This window comes from Syzygium oleosum, unplaced genomic scaffold (genome assembly GCF_021117445.2).
Source record: "Syzygium oleosum isolate NSW1041296 unplaced genomic scaffold, Sole_v2.1 Sole_v2.01, whole genome shotgun sequence".
NCBI lineage: Eukaryota > Viridiplantae > Streptophyta > Magnoliopsida > Myrtales > Myrtaceae > Syzygium > Syzygium oleosum.
Window position 1 is genome coordinate 20,987,882 of NW_026607485.1, and position 20,740 is coordinate 21,008,621.

Genomic DNA, 20,740 nt, shown 5'->3' on the forward strand with positions numbered 1-20,740 from the left:
TAAAATGGGTGGCCAAAGGTATTCTAAGTCATTCTCTGAAGTTTTGAAATTTTTTATTTTTTTAAAAAAATTCAACAAATTTCCTAATTTCTCGAAATTTGACTGTTTTTAATTTTCTGGCTTATGAATTTTCTGGTAATTTTCAATTTTTATGGATTTTCTGAATTTTTTTTTTGAGATTTTTAGGAATTTTCCGAATTTTCTAATTTTTTAATTCCATTTCTAAAAAAATAGATTTCTATTCCTGGAAATAGAAATTTTTATTGTTGTCAAACGGGTTTCTGTTTTAGAAAATAGAAATTTTATGCTGTAATCAAACGGGTTTCTGTTTTAGAAAATAGAAATTTTATGCTGTAATCAAACGGGTTTCTGTTCTAGAAATAGAAATTTTTTATCGTTATCAAACGGTTTTATTTTCTTAGAAACTCATCCTGGAAACAGAAATAGAAAAATCTATTTCTGTTTTAGGAATTGTTTCTAGACCAGAATGATTATCATTCGCGCCCTTAATAAACAAAGCATATCTAATCCAAAAAAAAGAGAGAGAGAAATTAGAAGAAAGAAAGAGAAAAAGGAAAATAAAAATATAAAACGGTCGTTTCGCCTTCCCCCATTCGTCTTACCGAATTCTCGTATTTGTATCGTATCGAGCTCAAAGCGAGCGCGCGAGAGAGAGAGAGAGAGAGAGATGGCGAATCAAGGAGCGAAGAAGCGCAAGGAAGAGAACGCCCGCCACATGGCCAAGCTCCGTCACCTCATCCTCGCCTGCAACGTAATTTCCTCCCTCCGTTTCGATTCTCTGCTCCTTGTTCGAATTGGTGATCGGATGGGGGGGGGGGGGGCTGGTTCTCGATTAGGGCATTCTGATTTCGTTCTTGTTGATTCCTTTCGATCCTTTCGGTTCTGCTTCGATGGCGCTGTGCCGATCGACTGGATCGGGGGCGAGAGAGAGAGAGAGAGAGAGAGAGATTGCGTGAGGTATGTGTGTGTTGGGGAGCTGATGAGCGGCTATATGGCTCGGGTTGCTTTCGAAATGGATGCGTCGTCGGCGAAGCTTTTTTTGGGTTTAGGGGTTTGATTGGAGCAAGTGGGAGAGTTTGAGGTGAGGGTTTGCACGGTGAGCATAGGCTCCGGGGGATCATGGCCAGGGAAAAAGCTGCGTGTCTTGGGAGCTGATGACTGGCTCGGGTTTCTTTTGAATATGGATGGATGCATTGTGGGTGCATTTTTGGGTGAGGTTTTCTTTTATAGAGGTAATGGGAGCCTTCGAAATGAGAGGTTTTTTTTTTTTTTTTTTTAAATGAGAATGGGCTCGGGTAGTCATGGCCATGTGAAGGAAGCAGGAAATGCGATATTTTGGTGAGAACTGTGATGGGGGCTTTTCCCATTATTCTGTTGGAGTGTTCTTGTCGCGTTTCGACGAATTTCTTGGTGGGCGTTTTGGTTAAGTATGACAAAGTTTAGGTGAGTCAGGGAATGGTGTTTGTTGCTGCTGGGGTTAGAAATGACACTTCTGATCCTATGCATGGAAGATTGCTTTGATGCCTGGTGAAGCACTGAAGCACTGGCCGAATTTGATCAATTCTGCTGGTTGTGCTGGTTAGGATCTGGTTAGTGTGTTTCCCTCAGTTGCACTGGCGGAGAGTAAAATCCGTTATTTAACTTTACTGATGGTTCGACGAATGAGTTTCGAGTTCTCTCTCGAGTTCTTGTTCCTCCATCCTAGTTGTTCTCACTTTTATTGATCGTCCCTTAACATCTGCTTTTGCTAATTGCGACGCACAAAAAGTGATCCTTCATTTCAGATTCTTGAAGGATTATTAAAAGGTCTGTACTCGTAATCATGATGATATCATAGACATGCTAGTAGCAAAGCATTTTGAAACTACTGAATTAGATTCTACTTGGAGCTTCATGACATGATCTCTATCGTAATGCGTGCTTTCTTTTGATAAATGTTGATGTTCTATTGGTAAATCTAAAAGCTGTGAGGTCAAGTACATGGTTGAAGATGAGATGGAGATAATTTTCAAAATGGTACTGGGAAAAAGCTGAGATTTGCAAGAGCAAAGACGTTTTGAAGATAAGATTTGAGATATTTTCACTGAACATACAACTCTTAAGAGTAGTGTTAGCTCAAAAAATCATGATGAATACCGAAACGAAGGATTTCAAGGAGTACCTTATTGGAAAACAGCTGGACATGTATCCTGCTCCTAATAGTTGGATGGAGTTTGGCAAGCTTTCAGTTTGTGAAAGAACCTTTAGCGGTATGTCTACAAGCGCTGGACTTCTTGCAATTGGTTGTGGTTATATCTTCTCAAGACTTTCCTATGCAATCTCTTTACTGCATGAGGTGAGGAGGAGAATTGGAACCAGGACCATTGGGCTTCCTATTGTAACGTGTGATAGGATGTGGGACAACTCATTAATAAGAAGAAGTAGAAGCAAACCCATATGGACATGGGTGGCCTACTTTTATTGGTTGTGCTAGTTCTTTCGGTTAGATTTTGGTTTGTCCATTGTGTCGGTTTTTGGTTTAAGTATGACTTTGGTCCCTCAACTCGAATCATTCTCACACTGTGTGTACTTCTTGTTTAATTTCCCCAAAAAATTTAACCTTTGTCTTTTAAAAGCCACCAATGATCAACATAGACAAACTATGGGCCTCGTGAAAGTGTCTGTTTGACCATCTCAGCAAAGTTTCCCGAGAAACTGAGTTGGAGAGACCAAATCAACTGCATTGCAAATTAAGAGGGATAAAGGAAGTTTGAGAGACCAAACTCGTACTTAACCTTGCTACCTTAGTGTCTATTTTCTCCTGTGGCTGTAGAGATAAAAACCGTGTAGCCAATTGTACCGAAATTTAAGTAAATATGACTTTACTGCGTTTTGTCTCAAGTTCTTGATACTCCTTCGAGTCCTTCCTCTTACTGTTTTTCCCTTAAATTCTGCTTGCTTGATTGCAACACATCAACCAATAGCATCAGTTAATATACAAGGAGGTATTAATCGTGTGAGCACTGGTGGTGATATTGGACTGTGTCAATCCTTGTTGAGCATATGCTGGTATCTTTTCAAATGCATTCATGTAAAATGAATTTTGGTATGGAACAAATACTAAGACCCAACTTATGCGACTGAATGATGTACCTCTCTCAGAGAAGATGATTGTCTTGAGAAGGCTCCCTTTTACTGATTCTATTACTTGAACTTGTGATTGTAGCTGCCATCTAATTTATACCAACTTTTAGTTGTTTTTACCTGCCAAGTTTTTATAGATGATGATTAAGATTTACCAAGTTGGCACCCTGATAGAAATGTCAATTGATTTTGTTAGCTGCAGTACAATGACAACAAATTCTCATTTGATTTAGTATCTCAATTAACGACATGCAATCTGTATGCTACTTTAACTTAATTCTAGATATTTTTTCCTCTGAATCGGTGACAAGTTCATGATCACAATTTCTTTCGTTGAATTAGCTATCGCTTGCTTGGCAGCTGGCTGATGACCTGTGTTGATATTCCTTTTTCCCCCCAAAAAATGCAGGTTTTATACATTTTAGTGAGAATGCTCATCTTTCACTCCTCTTTCACCTGGAAACATTGGGTTGGGTTGCTTGTCACATCTGCAGCATATGCAATTCCATACCTGCAACTTGCTAAAATGGCCCAGCCTACTTATGCTGATGATGGAGAGCTTCTAGACGGTGGATTCGACATGAATACAGGTGGAGTCTGTGGGTAAGCTCTCTCTCTCTCTCTCTCTCTCTCTCACACACACACACACACACACACACACCCACACACGTGTGTGTGTGTGCACGCCCTTACCTAGCTGCACATGCAGACAGAACATAATGATTACCTCCTTACATTATTTTATATATTAATGTCATGTCATCATTTGATTTTTTTTAATTGGCGCACACGGTATTGATCTTTAATATAAAGCTCGATCTGTGCACCATTGCTGCATTTCCTCTCAGGGGGAGACTTTAAGAAAGATCTCATGTACTTTTGTAGGGAATTTTCAAATATGCTATATCAAAAGCTTGACTGCTGAATCATAATTTTTCTACAGCATCTTGCAATATGTTGGGAGACTGTTCAACAAAGAAATGAATATTTAATGCAAATCTCATTTGATTTCCTTAGTTTTATACCTTTCCCATCCCCAAGATAACTTGGATACTAAGGTACATGTCACTTCTTAAGAAATTAAAAAAGCATTTTATCTAAATGTTAAAATTTGTTTTATGTGTTTGACAATGGCGATATTCCGGGTTCCTAACTAGGCAAGACTCGCTGATTCTTCACTTAGGAATTTGTACCACACTTTAATCTCATGATTGCCCAAAGGATATTCAAAGGCACTGCCTCATTGTCCTTTCCCGAGAATGGAAATGAAAACAATTGTCCTAGTCATGGGTATCTTAGAATGGTCCGTGAGGTTAATGGCGTATTTCATGTACTTGGGCTTCACTCGGCTGACGCAAGGTTCCTTTTTATAGAAAAAAATAATCATGTTATGCCCTATCGTTCAAAATTAGCAATCTTATTGTGCCAATGAATCTTACTACTGGGTCTGGGGTAACTAGATGGAGGCGGTATGTCTACTTGCTTATTCCTTTTTCACAAATCTCGAATAATTTTTGTTAGACGTTGATCAAACAGATGATTAGAGTGTTCATCGGCATTTAATTCAATTATCGAAGAGGGCACCTTCATAGGTCTTTCCATGCAACTGTTATATCAGCAGAATGGAAGCCAACGTTCATTTCCAAGACCTTTATTTATGTAGAGGAATCTTTATTTAAAAACAAATTTCTTGAATATTCTTTTTGTTGTCTGTCCCCTCCAGTCAGAGGTCTAGGTTAAGTCTTTCGTTGATGGACCAATGGTAATACAATTTTGGCATGTAAGGTCACAAATTTACTTTTGATTCAAGTTTTAGAATGTACTATTTCTGCTCCTTAGAATTGTTGCTATATGACATGTTACTTTTGACTCATCAGGATGCATTGCCCTGAGGTTTCTAAGAGCTGTAATATGATTGCTTTGCAGTGAATTTATGCAATTGTAAAGGAAGTTTCGAAAGTTAGATGGCCATGTTACTTCTGGGTTCTTTTTTTTATTTAACAATCTTATATTCTTGAGCATAAATTTTGTCAACTGCATTGTTCTTTAATGATATCAATTTGATAAAAATGATGCAGTTTGCTTTGCTAATTCTTGCTCTGCAGATATCTGCATGATGTGATCTTCATTACGAGTTTTGTGCAAGTGGCATCCATCATTTCAGGGAAATTCTGGTACACATACTTGGTGGTATGATTCATTCTTCTGTTATACATACCAAATGGATATGGTGGCAAAATCATATGTGGAGATATCTGGTAACTTTTTGTGCCAGCTCTTTGGATAGTCTTAGACTCTTAGTTGCCTCTAGTCTCTCCTATAGCTTATATACTTGGCCACCAGTCTATGTGACCATTTTCACCAGTTTCTTGATGCACGCAGTTTTAACTTCTTGTTCATTTTGGAGGGAGTGTTGCTATAAAGTAGAGAAAGCAAATTTTTTTATCTATATAGGGTTCTGAGTGTAGCTTATTTAGTCGAACTGCATTCCTGTATTCAGAGATTCTGTAAACAAACTTGTTCTGCTAATGATTAATTAGTCAGTTAAGAGGTTGACAAGGGATGTTAAGGTCAAAGCTAGATTGGCCAAGCATCTCATTGCACATAGAAGTTGAATAAAGATATTTTCTTGCATAGATATCATGGATCCATATTGGTGAAACTCTAAGTACTTCATGCCTCTCGTTCCTCTAGACCTTAACCCAATTTTCAATGACATTATGCACGATAAATATATGTGTAGGGTGAATAAAGACTAAAAGAAAAAGGAAAAAAAAACTCGCAAAGTGCTGATGCCATGACAAGTGGAGCAGTATGGCTTGACAAAATAGGCTGAGAACGAGTGTTCGTCCAATTTTGCTTGAAGCATTGAATAAACCAGTGCATTTTCTAATGGCAGTGTCCACTTGCTATGTAAACTGAACTAGTCCTGCCAACTTATTGGTAAGGTGAATGAACCCTGAAATACATGGATGAGTATCAGTGCTAGGGCAGATATCTGGTTAATACTTAAGTGGCTCATTTCATAAGTTGATACTTGTAGTCTTTTTTAGCAAAAGTCTCAGGAACTTTTGTATAATTTCAGTTGATATTTCTTTGTGTTCTGGCAAGGATAGAAAAGAACCCTAACAACTAAGACTGCTACATAACATTGTCCTTTTGCAGATTCCTGCATTTGGAGCATATAAATCTTTTGGCTTTGTTAAGGGATTTTTGCCTGCAGGTTCTGAGGTATGTCCTTTTCTGCTTTACCTTCGGGCTTATCTCAGTTGAATGGTTTATGGATTCATAAATAACACGCGTTTGCATGATTTAGGATGACACAGAAGATGATAAAACTCGCAAGAAGAGAGAAAAGATGGAGAAAAGAGCTTCAAGAACCAAGTTTGTCAAGACAAGAGCTAGATAGGTCTAGTAAACGATTCAGCAGGCTCAGTGGACGAAGAATGGCAGTTGGACTGTAATTTTGAAGTTGCCGAACTGTTTTATATTTGTTGGATTAGCAGCATAATTGTTCATCCAGAGCAAAATTGAAATCGGTACTCTCTCTCTCTCTCTCTCATATGCCGTGGATGAGGCAATTTTTTACATCTGTCTGTCATGTTGTTCATGGTGCTAATTCAAAATGAGTACTACTCCTGTGGCGTACTGTACTAATTTTAAGTCATTTGCTGCATCTGGCATTGCTTTAATTTGTATCCTTAGTATTTCAGATGGAAATCAATCTGATTGATTCACTCTACAGCTTGAATTTCATCGAACCATAAAGTTTTCCCTCTATAGTTTTGGTAAAGATGATTGTCATGTTCCTTGTACAACAGTAATTTGGTAGCTGGGGTAATATACTCGTCGACATCGTTGTCGCTCTTTTGGTGTTATTTTGCCATAGGTTTTGGTTGCACTTTTTCCTTTCCCTAGTAGAAGGATTAAACACTTTAGCGTCCGCTGTCTCATGTTGCATTCCATGTTTCTTTCTTTTCCCTTGGTGAATCTTGCAACGCGGGTCCGACAGTTTCTAGTTCTACAAATTTACTTCAACAGCAATGTCGAGATGCATTCAGTCTTTTCTACTAACTACTTAAACAAAAATTCTCTTTATTTAGTAGGTAATTTGACATAGCCACATAATAAATTCAAAGTGAATTCTACACTTTTTTTAAATCAATTGATCACCTAAAACCCTGAGGACCCTCTTTATTTCCAACTTTAATGCTTATTTCCATGTTTTCTAGTTAAGACCACCATGGACGACTTCAGATTAAGGTTGTCCTCAATATGGTCATTTCTCTGGTAGAAGTAGACAGTTTATAAGTGTGGAGTTGGATCTGACGATGGAATTAGGAGAGGCATAGATATTACATGATGGTGGCAAGTGTGTTGGAGTCCATAAGACGCAACGACGTCTAGTGAGGCGAACAATGATGTTGGGCGGTGGTGCTATGTGCCAGATATGTCACCGCTACGCGTGTTTCTATAAACTAAGGCATCCAACTGCAGAGATCCGGCTACCTGAAAATTCATGCAACATCTTACAAGCCTCACGAATTTAAAAGAAATAAATCCAATTCCTTAATTTGTGCACACGGTTGCGACTCACATGAGTTTTCTCATAATCTATAAAAATTCGAACGGACGACCTCCAGCACTTAAAACTGGAAATACACCGGCGCTCCAATCAACTATGCGAAGCAGCGTAGTGTGAGTTTGATTGGAGTATTTCATCATGACGGTACGGCAGTGTAGTGTGAGTTTGATTGGAGTTTTTCATCATGACGGTCGTACCGAGAGTGAAAATGAATCTTTCGCACTACATTTCTTCTCCCTCCACGCTTACCAAGATTCCATTCTCGTGATTGGCTGCTTTAGCTTTTGTTCCACGCATATGGGATAACCCCTCGCACGCCACATACAGCGTACCGCCGAAGTTGTTGGACGTTAATGTTCCAGCCTTTCCTCGTCCAACCCCCATATAACTTATTCCTCGTCATCAACGCCATATCCACATAAGAAAAATTTGTCTCTGTGTGTGTGTCTCTCTCTCACTCTCTCTATCTCTTCATCAGCACCTCTCTCCTTCCTCTCATCTTCCTCAAGCGCTTTCCTTCCCTACAACCCCCCATACGAAAAACCATGCTGCTCAATGCACTTTTGCTGTTCCTTGTCTTCGTCGCTTCCATCGCATACATACTCCTCCGCGTTCCCCTGAAGAAGCTCCCCACGCTGCTCAAGTCTCTCCTCGCCGGGCGCCTGAGTCTGCAACCCGCTTCAGGCTCGTGTGGCGATTTAGTTGGCGCTGCGGCGACGGCCCGAGAGCAGCAGTTGCTGCAGAAGAGGAAGGAGCGGCCGACTATGAGTGCTGAGAGGAGGGCAGAGGTGAAGAGGGTCTTCGCGACATTCGATAGGAACCGCGATGGGCTCATCACGAGAGAGGAGCTGAGGGAGTCCCTGAGGGGCGTCGGGATCTCCGTGTCGGATGCGGAGCTGGAGGAGGCGGTGACCGGCTCCGACGCGGACGGTGATGGCCGTCTCAACCTTGACGAGTTCTGCAGCCTCCTGGAGTCCATATCCACGGCCAGTGGTGGGGACGAGAGGGAGGCCATGAAGGTGGGCGGTGATTTCGGCGAAGGTGACAGTCAGGAGGCGGAGCTGAAGGAGGCATTTGACGTGTTCGACAGGGACCGGGATGGGGTGATAACGGTGGAGGAGTTGCGGCTGGTCTTGTCATCGTTGGGAATGAGGGAAGGGAAGAGGACGGAGGAGTGCGAGGAGATGATAAGGAAGGTGGACGTGGATGGAGATGGGAGGATCAACTTTGACGAGTTTAAGAGGATGATGATGAGGGGTGGTCAAACGCTTCTTGTCTCTGCATAATTGAGGCGTTTTGCTGGTTTTCTTCTATTTGTCTTCCTAGTCGTCAAGTGTCATGCAAAAGATTGTGTACAGGCAACAGATAAGAACCTGGAATATCAATCACTTCCTGTTAATGGAGTCCCTTGCCAGGATTATATGTCCAAAAGGGCACTTGAGTGACCAGCCATGGAGTGCGCCGGTCACAGATCAAGTAGAGATTTCGACAAATTTTCTCACGCATTTACGGCATCGAATAGAGTTCTCCGGGTGTTTCTCTCTAGGGATCCGACCGTTGCGACGGAGACCAAAAATCTAGAGTGGAAGTAGTAGATTCATAGATCTTTACTATAAGGGATCACTTATTTATCCGTACCAAACGTGAGAAAAGATTATTAAATGTATAGCGAGATCCTTTCAATTTTCCTTTTTTTTTCCAAAATCAGATCATGGTGCATCATTTCGAAATTTGATGGAAGACTTTTGTGAGTTATCTCTTATAATTCGAGGTTATTTCGATAGATAGATACATAACTTTATAAGAAAACGGAAAGATTTTTAGATGGCTACTTTTTTATACGTTTACTTCTCATGCCAAATTCGACCCAATAATTTTAAACAAGAGGACGCCACACTCAAGGAATGGAGTTCTTTAACTGCACAATATATGCATGGATTATGCTCTGCATAAACACTTCAAACATTCTCAAATCACTTGTCAGGGTTAAAAATGCTTTGCTAAAATGCATGGTATATGCTTTGCTTAAAATGCATGGAGTAGTAGGATTCACTATGCAAAGCTGAAACTTGCAGGCTTCGTTAAGCGTTATTGGCACTCTAGTCTGATGAACCTAGAGCGAATTGGTGAGCAACCCGTAGCAACTTAGGCTGAGATAAAGCAAAAAAACTAAAAGAGAAATACGTTCCTCGCTACTATGGAAGACGATTCATGGATCAAACTTGGAATCTTAGATAATCGTCCCTTAACGCCGCAGATTACATGAATAGGTTCGATGGATCGATGATGTGTTGTAATCTGAATGAGGAAACAATGACTCCTTCGACTAGGTTTACTGATGGTCTCAATGCTGACATTTGGCATGCTTGATCTGCTTCTTTGGGACGTGTATTCTCAACCGGGGAGAATGAAAGAGAGTGGATTTAAGTTGCTTAATTGAGAAATGATTGTCTTCAATTTCCCAAAGAAACTGGTTAAATTGCTTAGCCGGTTTTTCTGAGAAATTTGAAAGGAAAATATCCCTTATTGGGATGACAGTGAAATTCCTTATATGATAAAAACTAGATAAGGAAAATTATTAACGTGAAGAAAACCAACAAAATAACCACAACAATACAAAACTTGTGATTCGAGCTATTCGCACGAGTACCAATTGAGCGAACATGATTGAGAGCTTAGATCATGCAACCATGGCCTCGAGCTTCGTGACTTGAAGCTCAAGTGGCCATGGCCGCCACTAGCTTGAAGTTCAAGCGTCATGGCGGCCACGACCTTCGTGGCTCGAAAAGATCTAGTGGATGTGCCTACTGCGTGCTTCGCTACTCAAAAAATCTTGCGGCCATGGCCGTTGCGAGCTCAAATTAAGTGGCTATAGCTAGAAGCTCAAGTTGCTATGGTGTCCACAAACCTGAATTTGAACATCCATGGTTGTCGGAAGCTAGAACATGAGCCTGTGCTATGGCAGCTGCAATGGACCCCATCTCTCTCTCTCTCTCTCTCTCTCTCTCTCTCTCTCTCTCTCTCTCTCTCTCTCTCTCTCTCTCTCTCTCTCTCTCTCTCTCTCTCTCAATTCTGTTTTCATTTATATGGTTTAATATGGCACCTATTTAGCGCCGTATAACATCGTTGAACGAATTGTAACGAATGGTATCGGTACTAGCCGTACAAGGTTAGAATCAACAAACTTACGTTATAGCGAATGGTGACGGTACTAGCCGTACAAGCCGTACAAGGTTCTAGTAGATATTGTCTGAATCGTTTGGTTGCCTAATTTTGTGAGCTTTTGTATAAATGGAGGAGGATCATCCTTATAGTCAGACTCTCACAGTTATAGACGGTAAATGGTTATAAGGCGAGCAAAGGAGAGCATGGTGATTGAGCAAGGTTTACTCAACAAGTTCCTTGGGATGCCTGTGCAAGGCCCTCAACAAAATCTATAAAACAATGTGATATTGCATTCGTACAAGCGGCTTTTAGGATCACCATACAATTGCACACGAACGCAACGAGACTACCGGCATGAGATGCCAACTTTGTTGAGCTTGCTCCAGGTGCATTTTGAGTGCATATTTGTTCACCTAGCGTGGCATCACAAGATAAGAAGGCAGATCCAGAGACCCCTGACAACACGATGGATCTAAAAATCTCGAGGAACCATCAGTAGTCATCGAGGAATCCGAGAAGAAGGTAGATCCAGGATGAGAGCATCGAATCCATGCCCTAACCATCCCAAGAAAAGTAGAAAGGGTGCACCATAAGATTGTGATGAAGAGAGAGGCCCAAAGCAGGAAATTGAGGTCGAGGCAAAAAATTAGAGATTCATCCCATCCATTGGCTCTTGCATGCCACAAGGCAAATTAAAGATGGAAAATTACCCGATCATTCCCAAACCTATTGTACGGATGCCATTCAGTTCTAAACTATTCAATTTTGTAATTCTGGTCTTAAGCATTTGCATGAAATTCTAATGTAGCTGTTGACACCTATTTTTAATATCCCCAAAAATTAATTACACAAAATTTAGGAGTTAATTTCCTTTAATTCCTAAAACAAAAATATTTCAATTTAAATGCATTGCATATAGAAATTAGGCACATTTTGCATTAATAGGGTATATTAGAGAAGATTAATTAAAAAAAAAAATTTCGAGTTGGGCCGGGCCGACCCGGCCCTTTTCTTTTTCTTTTCTCTTTTCTCCCCCACGCGGGCCCAGCCCACTTCCTTTTCTTTTGTTTTCTCCCCCCGCGCGGCTAGGCCTGGCCCGGCCCAGCACCTTCTCCTCCTTCCTTCTCCTCCGCCAACGTCCCTTTCTCTTTCCCTGTTCACCCCTGCAGCTGACGCAGAACGACGAGCGGCGGAGCAGCTCCGCGCCGTCCCCATCAGGCCAGAGGAGGGCCGGGGGAACACGCCACAGGGACTGGCCATTAAGGCCAGTCCCGTCTTCCCTATCTCCCGGGCTCCCTCTCTCTCTCCTTCTCTCTCTGCGTCCTCACAGAATCGACCCCCCTCTGCACCGGCCTAAACGGTCGCGAAAGTCGCGGGCCAGAGTAGGCCGGTGCAGGCCGTCGTCAGCAGACGCAACGGAGCAGAGAGTGAGCGTGGTCGTCGGCCTATACAGGCCAGAAGAGAGAGAGAGAGGGGCGGTCTTTTCTCGGTTGGTTTGAGCATAGAGAGAAACATAGAGAGAACAGAGAGAAAGAGAGCTGAGAATAGAGAGAGAGAAAGCAGGTCGGGAGTACGCCGGAGCGAACCATCAGCGTCGCCGTCGCCGTGAAGCAGCCAAAGCCGCCCGGTCGGCCGGAGGGAGAGAAAAACAGAGCATATAGAGAACAGAGAGAAAGAGAGCTGAGAATAGAGAGAGAGAGGGAGCAAACAGAGGCCACGCCGGAGCAGGAAGGACAACCAGCAGCATCGCCGTCGCCCACGGAATAGCCAGAAAGCCGCCCCGACGCGCCGTCACCGGTGAGCTCCCCCCCGGCCGAGACTCCCTGTCCTGCTCTGTTTTTTTGACACGGTCGGGCCGGGATTCACGCCGGCCGTGTCGCGTGACTCCCGGTCCATGCCGTCGCCGGTCTCGGTCCCTAGTCTCAGTTGAGAACCAGCCGTAGCCGCCGGAGCCGACCGATTCGTCGGAGGAGGGCAAAACACCTCAGTTTTTGGCATGCGCGTCAACTGTTTGACGAAATGCCTCGGTGGCAGTTTCGTTTGGTCGCCTACGGCAAGCAGTGTGGCCGGACGGTGAGTCCGGGTAAGTGGTGAAGCTCGGCGTTCAACCAGGAAGCGAGGCTTGGGGGCGGTGCCGGTCTGGGTCGGCCGGTGGACGGCCATTTTTGGCTCTGCCGGCGCCTCCCCCCGCAGGTCTGTGAATTCGAGTCAGACTGACCCGGATCAGCCGACCCGACCCGGGTCAACGCTTGGGTCGGACCTGTTGACCCGGGTCGGTTCCTACCCGGATCAACCGACCCGACCCGGGTCAACGCTTGGGTCGGATCCGTTGACCCGGGTCGGATCCGACCCGACCCGGTTTTAATATTATATTATTATTTTTATTATTTTATTTTAAAATTAAAAAATTTCAAAAAAAAAAATTTTTTAATTTTTTTTCTTTTCTTCTTTTTCTGTATTGTTTTTTTTTCTCTCGAAAAAAAAATTAATTTTTTTTATAAAAAATTTGTGTGATATATTCTAAATGTTTAATTTATTGTAGTATTATTATGCATATTTTTGTCTTGTTTAAATTAGACAAGCCTGAGATTGCGCGGTAATATTTTGCATGTTAGTTTTTATTACCGTTGTATTGTTATGCATGTTTTTAATACAATTGCATGAACTGTTGTGTTTTGAATGTCATCTAACTTAGTTAAGGTTAGAACCTTAAGATGCATGCATTGTTGTGTTCCTGACTGCTAATCGTTTCTGATTATGCACTCGCTTGATCACCTCACATGTTAGGAGAAAGGTCCTAAAATCAATCCAAATTGCCTGACAAATGTTTTCAGAAATGAACAGGTAAAATGGTATCGAAAGGGCATTAGTTATCCAACTAGTGTAACCAAGTCCCCGAACTCATTTAATCTCTGGTTCGTAGGAATAGGGTGATTCTCCCATCACCCTATTTGGGTTTCTAATCGACCCACCCCAAATCCATTAGTGGTGACTCCTTGATATAAACCACTTGCATGTTAAAAACTTAAACCCTAAGTCGCGATATGGTATGGGCTTGGGAGAGCCCGAGTTAAGTCCCGAACCTAGACTTAGCACGTACCAGGCGAGCCCCCCTTTTTTGCATGTTCGATAAAAAAGGGCTCGGGAGCTCGGTCGCGCCAGACTGGCGACTCCGCTGGGGACTTGCATTTTTTAAAGTGGACTTAGGCCAAAAATTTTATCCTGTTCAAAATAATTTTTATTTGGCAGCAAAGACTCCAGGTATGATCCTGACATTAAGATGTTATTTTTTCTTGCAGGTTCAAATTGATTGTTTGTAAATTGTTGTGTATGCCTTAATGATTTAGCACTACACTATTGCACACACAACCACGCTGCCGGACCTAGGCCGCAATAGGGCATTCTAGGATGGTGTTAAGAAAGATACGACCTCGAACGCGAGCCCGCGATGTAGAGGTTGCCTTTCTTTTCCCCGAAATTTATTTCTAAAAATCGTAAAGAAGTATCTTTAGCCGCTGTCCGCGTGACTATAAGATATTCCTTTCGATTTGGCCGAGGTTAAAAGGACTTGACACCAACGCGAGTCTGCGACGGTCAGGCACCCTTTTAATTTCATTTTGCTGAGCCAATCTAGATAGAAATCGAACCTCACTCCTCATGTGTATGTCGTTGTGATTGCCATGGTTCAAGGAAAGGTATATATTCTGTCCCTTCTCATTTTATTATTCAGCCTACTTATTTATTTGATTTGTTAATGTTAGGCCACCTGTTGATTGCAGTCTATATACCAGGGATACGCTTATTGCGGAGCTTGTCCGTAAAAATAAGCGCCTCCGAGAGACCATGATTTCTCCATCGTTTATAAAATGAGTATCCGGGAAGAGCACCCTTTTGTTAAAAGCCTCTGTCTTTTATATTTCCTAGTAATTATGTTCAGGGGTTTTGGTTATCTCCTGTAAAAATGTTTATGGGTTGTACAAATGTTACTATAACTCGGGCCGTTTTTTATGCTTTAAATAAAATTTTTTGCCCATTAATGACACCACCGCGGCCTTCGGCCCGGTGGTATCCGGGGATGAGCAGTAACGGTCCGAGGTGACCGGGGTTCGAACCCCGGGGACGCCGCCTGTAATGTTAATATTAATAAAAACCTTTTTTGCTTATTTTTTCTTTGCAAATAAAGAAAATATGCAATAATAATATGACTAAGTCATAGAATGATTCTTTATTGGGCATTATACTCATTCATATCAGCGTTTTCTCAGGTAGTTACAAAAAAATGGCAGACGAAAACATCCGTCTCAATAACATGGAAACCGAAATGAAGCAGGTCTTCGCCTTTCTTCAACGACTCTCAAAACAAGTGGAACATCTGTCGGTCCGCTTAGACCAACTCACCATGACTCCGCTTCGCTATCCAAGACCAGGGGTGATGATTCAAATGGAGCCATCCAGTGTCAACCAGAAGGGTAAAGATGTCATAGTTGACAATGTCCACGAGTCCCCTGATCCTAAGGAATTGAGCACCCTATGCCCAAAGTTCATGCAACGTGAACAATATAAACCCGGTATCCCTCCGCCCCAAAGGTGAAATAACAAAAAACAATTCACGCCACTCCCTTTGCCTATGTCTCAGATCCTGCCTATTCTCCTGGACAAGAGGTTACTTGCTAAAGAGCCAAAGCGTAAAAATCCTGAGCGTTTCCCCAACTACGATCCCTCCAAGGCATGTGACTATCATTTGGGCGAAATAGGACATTCCGTCAATGACTGTGTCGTCCTGAAAAATAAGGTCCAGAAATTATTGGATGCAAAGATGCTTTCATTCCACAATGCACCACCCAATCAAGCAGGAGGCGCGGATGTCGTCATTGAGTAAACTGTAGACTCAATTTTCCTCCCTTAGAATAGAGGCATATTTAATAGTTTGAATCCTCCCATACTTGGGAGCTTTTCTTGCTTTCTAAAAGTCTCAGCTGTTTTCTAGAATTCCCAGTTTTCTGAATTTGTAATTATGCTTGGAATTTTAGTATTGCAATTTCCATTCCAACAAATGTAATTCGCCTGAATTATTCAAAAGAATTACAAATGTTTTATTTTGAGGGCCTGAGAAAGTACTCCAAACCGGCCCGTTGATGATATCCAGCCACGAAAAGGAAAGTGCTCTGAGGCCCGGGCTTCCTCATGTTTCCTCGTTTCTAAGCTTTTGAAAATAAAACAAACGTTTTATCATTTTTCAAAAGGGCAAAAAAAAAACGGTGGTGGAAAAGCGTGCATGATGTTAGCCCTGTTTGTTTTTCTAACTTGCTCACTTCGTGTCTTAGAGCATACTCCTTTTTGATTTGTTATTACGAAGGGGACATTTGAAAATGACACAAGCTGAAGAGCACACCAGACCCTGATGATGCTAGCGGACCAACTCATCTGATAGGGGCAGTCTGAGCGAAGATCATCCAACCTTCAATGAAACATGGGACAAATCTCACTACTACCAGTGGGTGATATCAACCCCAGAAAGTCAAAGAGAATGCTGACCATTCCTTGACCCCATGATGAGCGAAACATCATTTCGTACAAAAGTCGGGGGCAGATCAAGAAAAAATTGCCCTTTTTGAAAGAAAAAGGTATGTCTTATTCCTTAACAAATTTTGGAAATGACATTCTATCCCTTTTCTTTTGCAGATAATGAATTGGGGAACATGCTAGACTCTGACGTGCTAGCGAGCCGGATAGAGCACCAATGTTGGGACCTCTCGAATGAAACATGACGAAAAAATGCTTAATTGGGAGAGTAGACTAGGGGGCATGCGATCTCCCAGTCCATCAAAAAGGGTGTATTTCATTCCTAAAGTTCATCCACTTTAGCATAGAAATGACATGTCTTTTCCTTTTACATAGGACAAAATTGAGTAAAAAACACTCATGGTAGCAAGTCTAACCGGAAAGGGTTTCACACATGACAAACTTGCGTCAAGGCCGATCCTGGCAACCACGGAAGTCTCAATGGTAGTCATGCCCATGTTCGTCAAAGACCTTTAAAGCAGAGATTAGCTTTGCTGCGAAGTTCTCCACGCAAGCAATTGCACAGGCCTGTGCAGTCGAGAATCGGAGCATCCACAAGAAACTCCTCAACATGCTGGAACTGCATTGACACAGCATGCGCTGACAATACAACCTTCTATTCGGGAGCACCCCTAACTATAAAGGATTTCATTCGAGCTTCGAGACCTAGAATATGGAGGAGCAGACTGAGACAAAGAAGGCTGAACAAAGTAAAGAGGAGAAAAGACTCTGCTAGCTTTGAAGGCAAAATGGAAGAAGGGTAATTTGTATCGTTCTCAATTTACCCTCAATCTTCTCATTTCTAACATAAGCTCCTGTTTTTGTTAGGAGGGAATTATAGACATCCGAGGAAACTTAAGGAGTTGTCAATTTAATTTCAAATGAAGGGAATCACGAAGGGTAATGTTGTATCGTTCCCAGTTCCTATTTCCTCAAAGAGCCGTTCATTAGCACGGTCTTTCTTATTGCCTTGCAGGTTTGCCTCGTCGCTGCTGCAGCATAGATAAGTATCTCTTTCTCTAAAAAATTCTCTCATAAGAGTACAAAGAAACAAAGGAAGAGGAAACACGTTAAAGCAAATAAATGCTTAACCCTCCCCCAAGTGCATTGCATGTCTTTTGGAAAGAATTTCACATGGTAATTTTACCTGTTTAATTCACCAATTCTCTGTGAAAATTTTGACAATTCGACGAATGGTGTCGAACTACTCCGAGGTATTGAATGAGGTGTGTCAGGATGATGAGAGGCAATCCTTAGTCTATACACATTCTCACGTAACAAACCCTTGCAAGATAAGCGAAAAGGTTTCACTTCTACAAGGTAAAGAGATTTCTCGCATAAGATACGGTAGCCAAAATGACGAGAGGCAGTTCATTTCTCTGCCCCATACACTACCATTAATCCTTTGCTTGACCATTTGAGCCCATACACTTGGAGGTTCTTTTTAAATCACCCCTGTCAAGAACCACCCCACATTGGGGCAGCTTGAGTTAAATCGGCATCACAGGGAGGATTCCAATGCAGAGGAAGCAAGATGAGTGTTCCTCCCCTTTTCGATCACCGCCCCTGTGACTTCGGCCTCGTCGTTTTCACGGATCCAGTGGTCCTCGAAAGAGTCTTCCAAGACAAGCACACCATCGACGGCCGGACAGTCGAGGCTAAGAGGGCTTTGTCAAGAGAGAAGCAGCAAACTAAAGCATGTCCAAAATACCAACATCTTATTGATAACAATGATGTTTTCACTGAGCAAGACAAGAAGGATGAGGAGTTTGTAATATCTAGAATTTTCTATGATCATCAGCTGCAACAGCTCGCACAAGATGAAAAGATGAATAGAAATTTTCCTGCTCTCACTTGCATTAATCTTTGAGTGTTTTTATTGCAGATGAACTCTCACGATAATTTGAGTGCCCTAGGATGACGAAGAGCAATTCTTTTTCTATCCCATACACTTATATCCCTTGCTAGCCCAATTAAGCCGGCGATTTCATTTCATACCAACCCAGTTGGTGATCATCCCCTACACCGGGGCAAAGCAAAAGTCACCACAGCTTGAGCATCAGGGTCCAAAGTACCGAATCAAGATGAAGACTCCAAGAGCCTAATAACATTGTTCTGCTCAAATTTGTTTAGGCTAGTCCTGACAACACCAAAAGAGCAGCAATAAAATGCTGAAAATTAGGGGCATGAAAAAGCAGTGTGCCTGATAAAAGCAAGGCCAATGCCCATGAATAGAAAAGAAACAAAGAAAAAGAAAAAAAGGAGAAGAAGAAAAACGATGAAAAAGACGACCCCAAAGGGTTAAACTTGAGTTCTTCTTCGATACAAATTCCTACTTTAGGAACTCTGTCTTGACAAAGGTCTGTCACATGGTAGATGAAGACGAAACTATTCTTGAGAAAGCAATTGGAATAGAGATAGAATGATATCCAGGAAAATGCTTGATGCAGAAGCTCCTCAAGAAAATGTTGTCAAAGATGCTAAAACACGGGATTACCCAGGGAGTTGTCCAAGAGGATCCTGATGATGAAGAAAAAGACAGGTGACAATGCCAAGATGATCACCAACTCTCACCCTTACACACATTTTTGAGCCTAACGATCCTTTCGTTTCTCAACCTGTGAACTGAACCCACGTTACATCCCTCATGAAGTCTCTTCTGATTAGGGCACTTGATTTAACATGGAATTTCAAATGTTTATAAACAACGCTCGAGAAAGTGTGAGCAAGATTATTTCTATCTCGTTTTGCAGGGTTCTTGACTTGTAAACCCGGAGATGATTGCAGAATATTTTCTTTCATGGCCTTGACTCGGACAGTCTCCTTCGTTAAGCCATTGACCAAGCCTACATTACGACCCTGAAGAAGACCTCTCAGATTGGCTGCGTCGTACTGCTTGCGAGAAAACTCAGACCCTTGCGGATGTGATAACGGTCAGATTGAGTGTTTTCGATGTTTCCGCATTAATGGACGGGACAAATAGCCCTTTTCAATGAGAGCGAGTGGAAAGTCCTTTCTGACTGAGGATCCCTCGTTCAGCATCTCGAGAAGTTCACATTGCGAGCGAATATTGTCTTGATTGATAATTACCCTCGGTGGATGTTTGGTGATGCAAACATGGCAAAATCATCATGCATGAACTTTCAAATACACATTCTGGGATAGCCTAGCTTGTCTATCCTCGATGAATGCATGCATGTTTGCGCTAACCCTCTTTGACAGGTAAAATATCTTCAAAGACTTAAAGAACATATGACCTCTGGAGCATCTCCAAAGATGTCACAAAAAATTCCTTCTGTTCCCCAAGCGGAATTGACATAGCATGCTTTTGCAGCTCAGAGTTCTAATCCCCAGTGATAGAACACGAAAATTCGGGCGCTGGAGAAGCCCTCATTATCATCCCAAAAGAGATGCCCTGAAAAAGGTCGGGTATTCAGCAGATGATACATCAAACCTCCGGATAAGAAATCCCAGGTATTTCATCAGATTTCTTTTCAAACTATCCAGAAGGTAAACGGAGTGTTTCTTTGAAAAAGAAAAGCATCTTGACTAGCTGGTCAAGATATTTCATACGATATTCAAGAATAGCCTCAGTTGTCTATTTCTCCGATGAATACGTATGTCTTTGCATGAAAAACTTGTCTGACAGGAGACACGCCCTTAAGAGGTAGGAACGTGCCCAGGTAAGTACATTTTACCCATACCTGATTCCAAAAATCCATGTACCTACGATTGTTATGGTACCCTTTGAACATCGGAGTGACCCCGTTGTTCACCCTCTGAACATCGGATTGACCCCGTTGTTCACCCTCTGAACATCGGATTGACCCCGTTGTTCACCCTCTGAACATCGGATTGACCCCGTTGTTCACCCTCTGAACATCGGAGTGACCCCGTTGTTCACCAATTGAACATCGGATTGACCCCGTTGTTCACCCTCTGAACATCGGAGTGACCCCGTTGTTCACCAATTGAACATCGGATTGACCCCGTTGTTCACTCTCTGAACATCGGATTGACCCCGTTGTTCACCCTCTGAGCATGGGACTGACCCCCATGTTCACATCAAATCCTCGGGCGAGGACCCTCAGGTGCTCATCGTTTGAGTCTCTCCAAGACCTGCTGGCGAGGACCCACTAGGCAAACCATCAATCCCCGTCAAGGCGACCGAAGAAAGGTTCGGGTCCTAGACAAACAAAATCCAGTCAAGGCGACCGAAGAAAGGTTCGGGTCCTAGACAAAAGCAATCCCCGTCAAGGCGACCGAAGAAAGGTTCGGGTCCTA

At 42.4% G+C, this 20,740-nt stretch overlaps 2 protein-coding genes across 2 annotated transcripts; both read left to right on the top strand.

Annotated features, from left to right (window-relative positions):
- The first annotated feature begins 622 nt into the window (after nucleotides 1-622).
- Nucleotides 623-6,886, top strand: LOC115688396 (uncharacterized). The gene is made up of 5 exons (XM_030614202.2): nucleotides 623-772; nucleotides 3,554-3,747; nucleotides 5,250-5,334; nucleotides 6,310-6,375; nucleotides 6,461-6,886. The coding sequence occupies exons 1-5, from the start codon at nucleotides 689-691 to the stop codon at nucleotides 6,551-6,553; spliced, it is 522 nt and encodes a 173-aa protein (XP_030470062.1). The 5' UTR covers nucleotides 623-688; the 3' UTR covers nucleotides 6,554-6,886.
- Nucleotides 6,887-7,887: 1,001 nt separating this feature from the next.
- LOC115688394 (calmodulin-like protein 7) lies at nucleotides 7,888-9,482 on the top strand. Its single transcript, XM_030614198.2, has one exon. The coding sequence runs from the start codon at nucleotides 8,275-8,277 to the stop codon at nucleotides 9,013-9,015; it is 741 nt and encodes a 246-aa protein (XP_030470058.1). The 5' UTR covers nucleotides 7,888-8,274; the 3' UTR covers nucleotides 9,016-9,482.
- The last annotated feature ends 11,258 nt before the right edge of the window (nucleotides 9,483-20,740 follow it).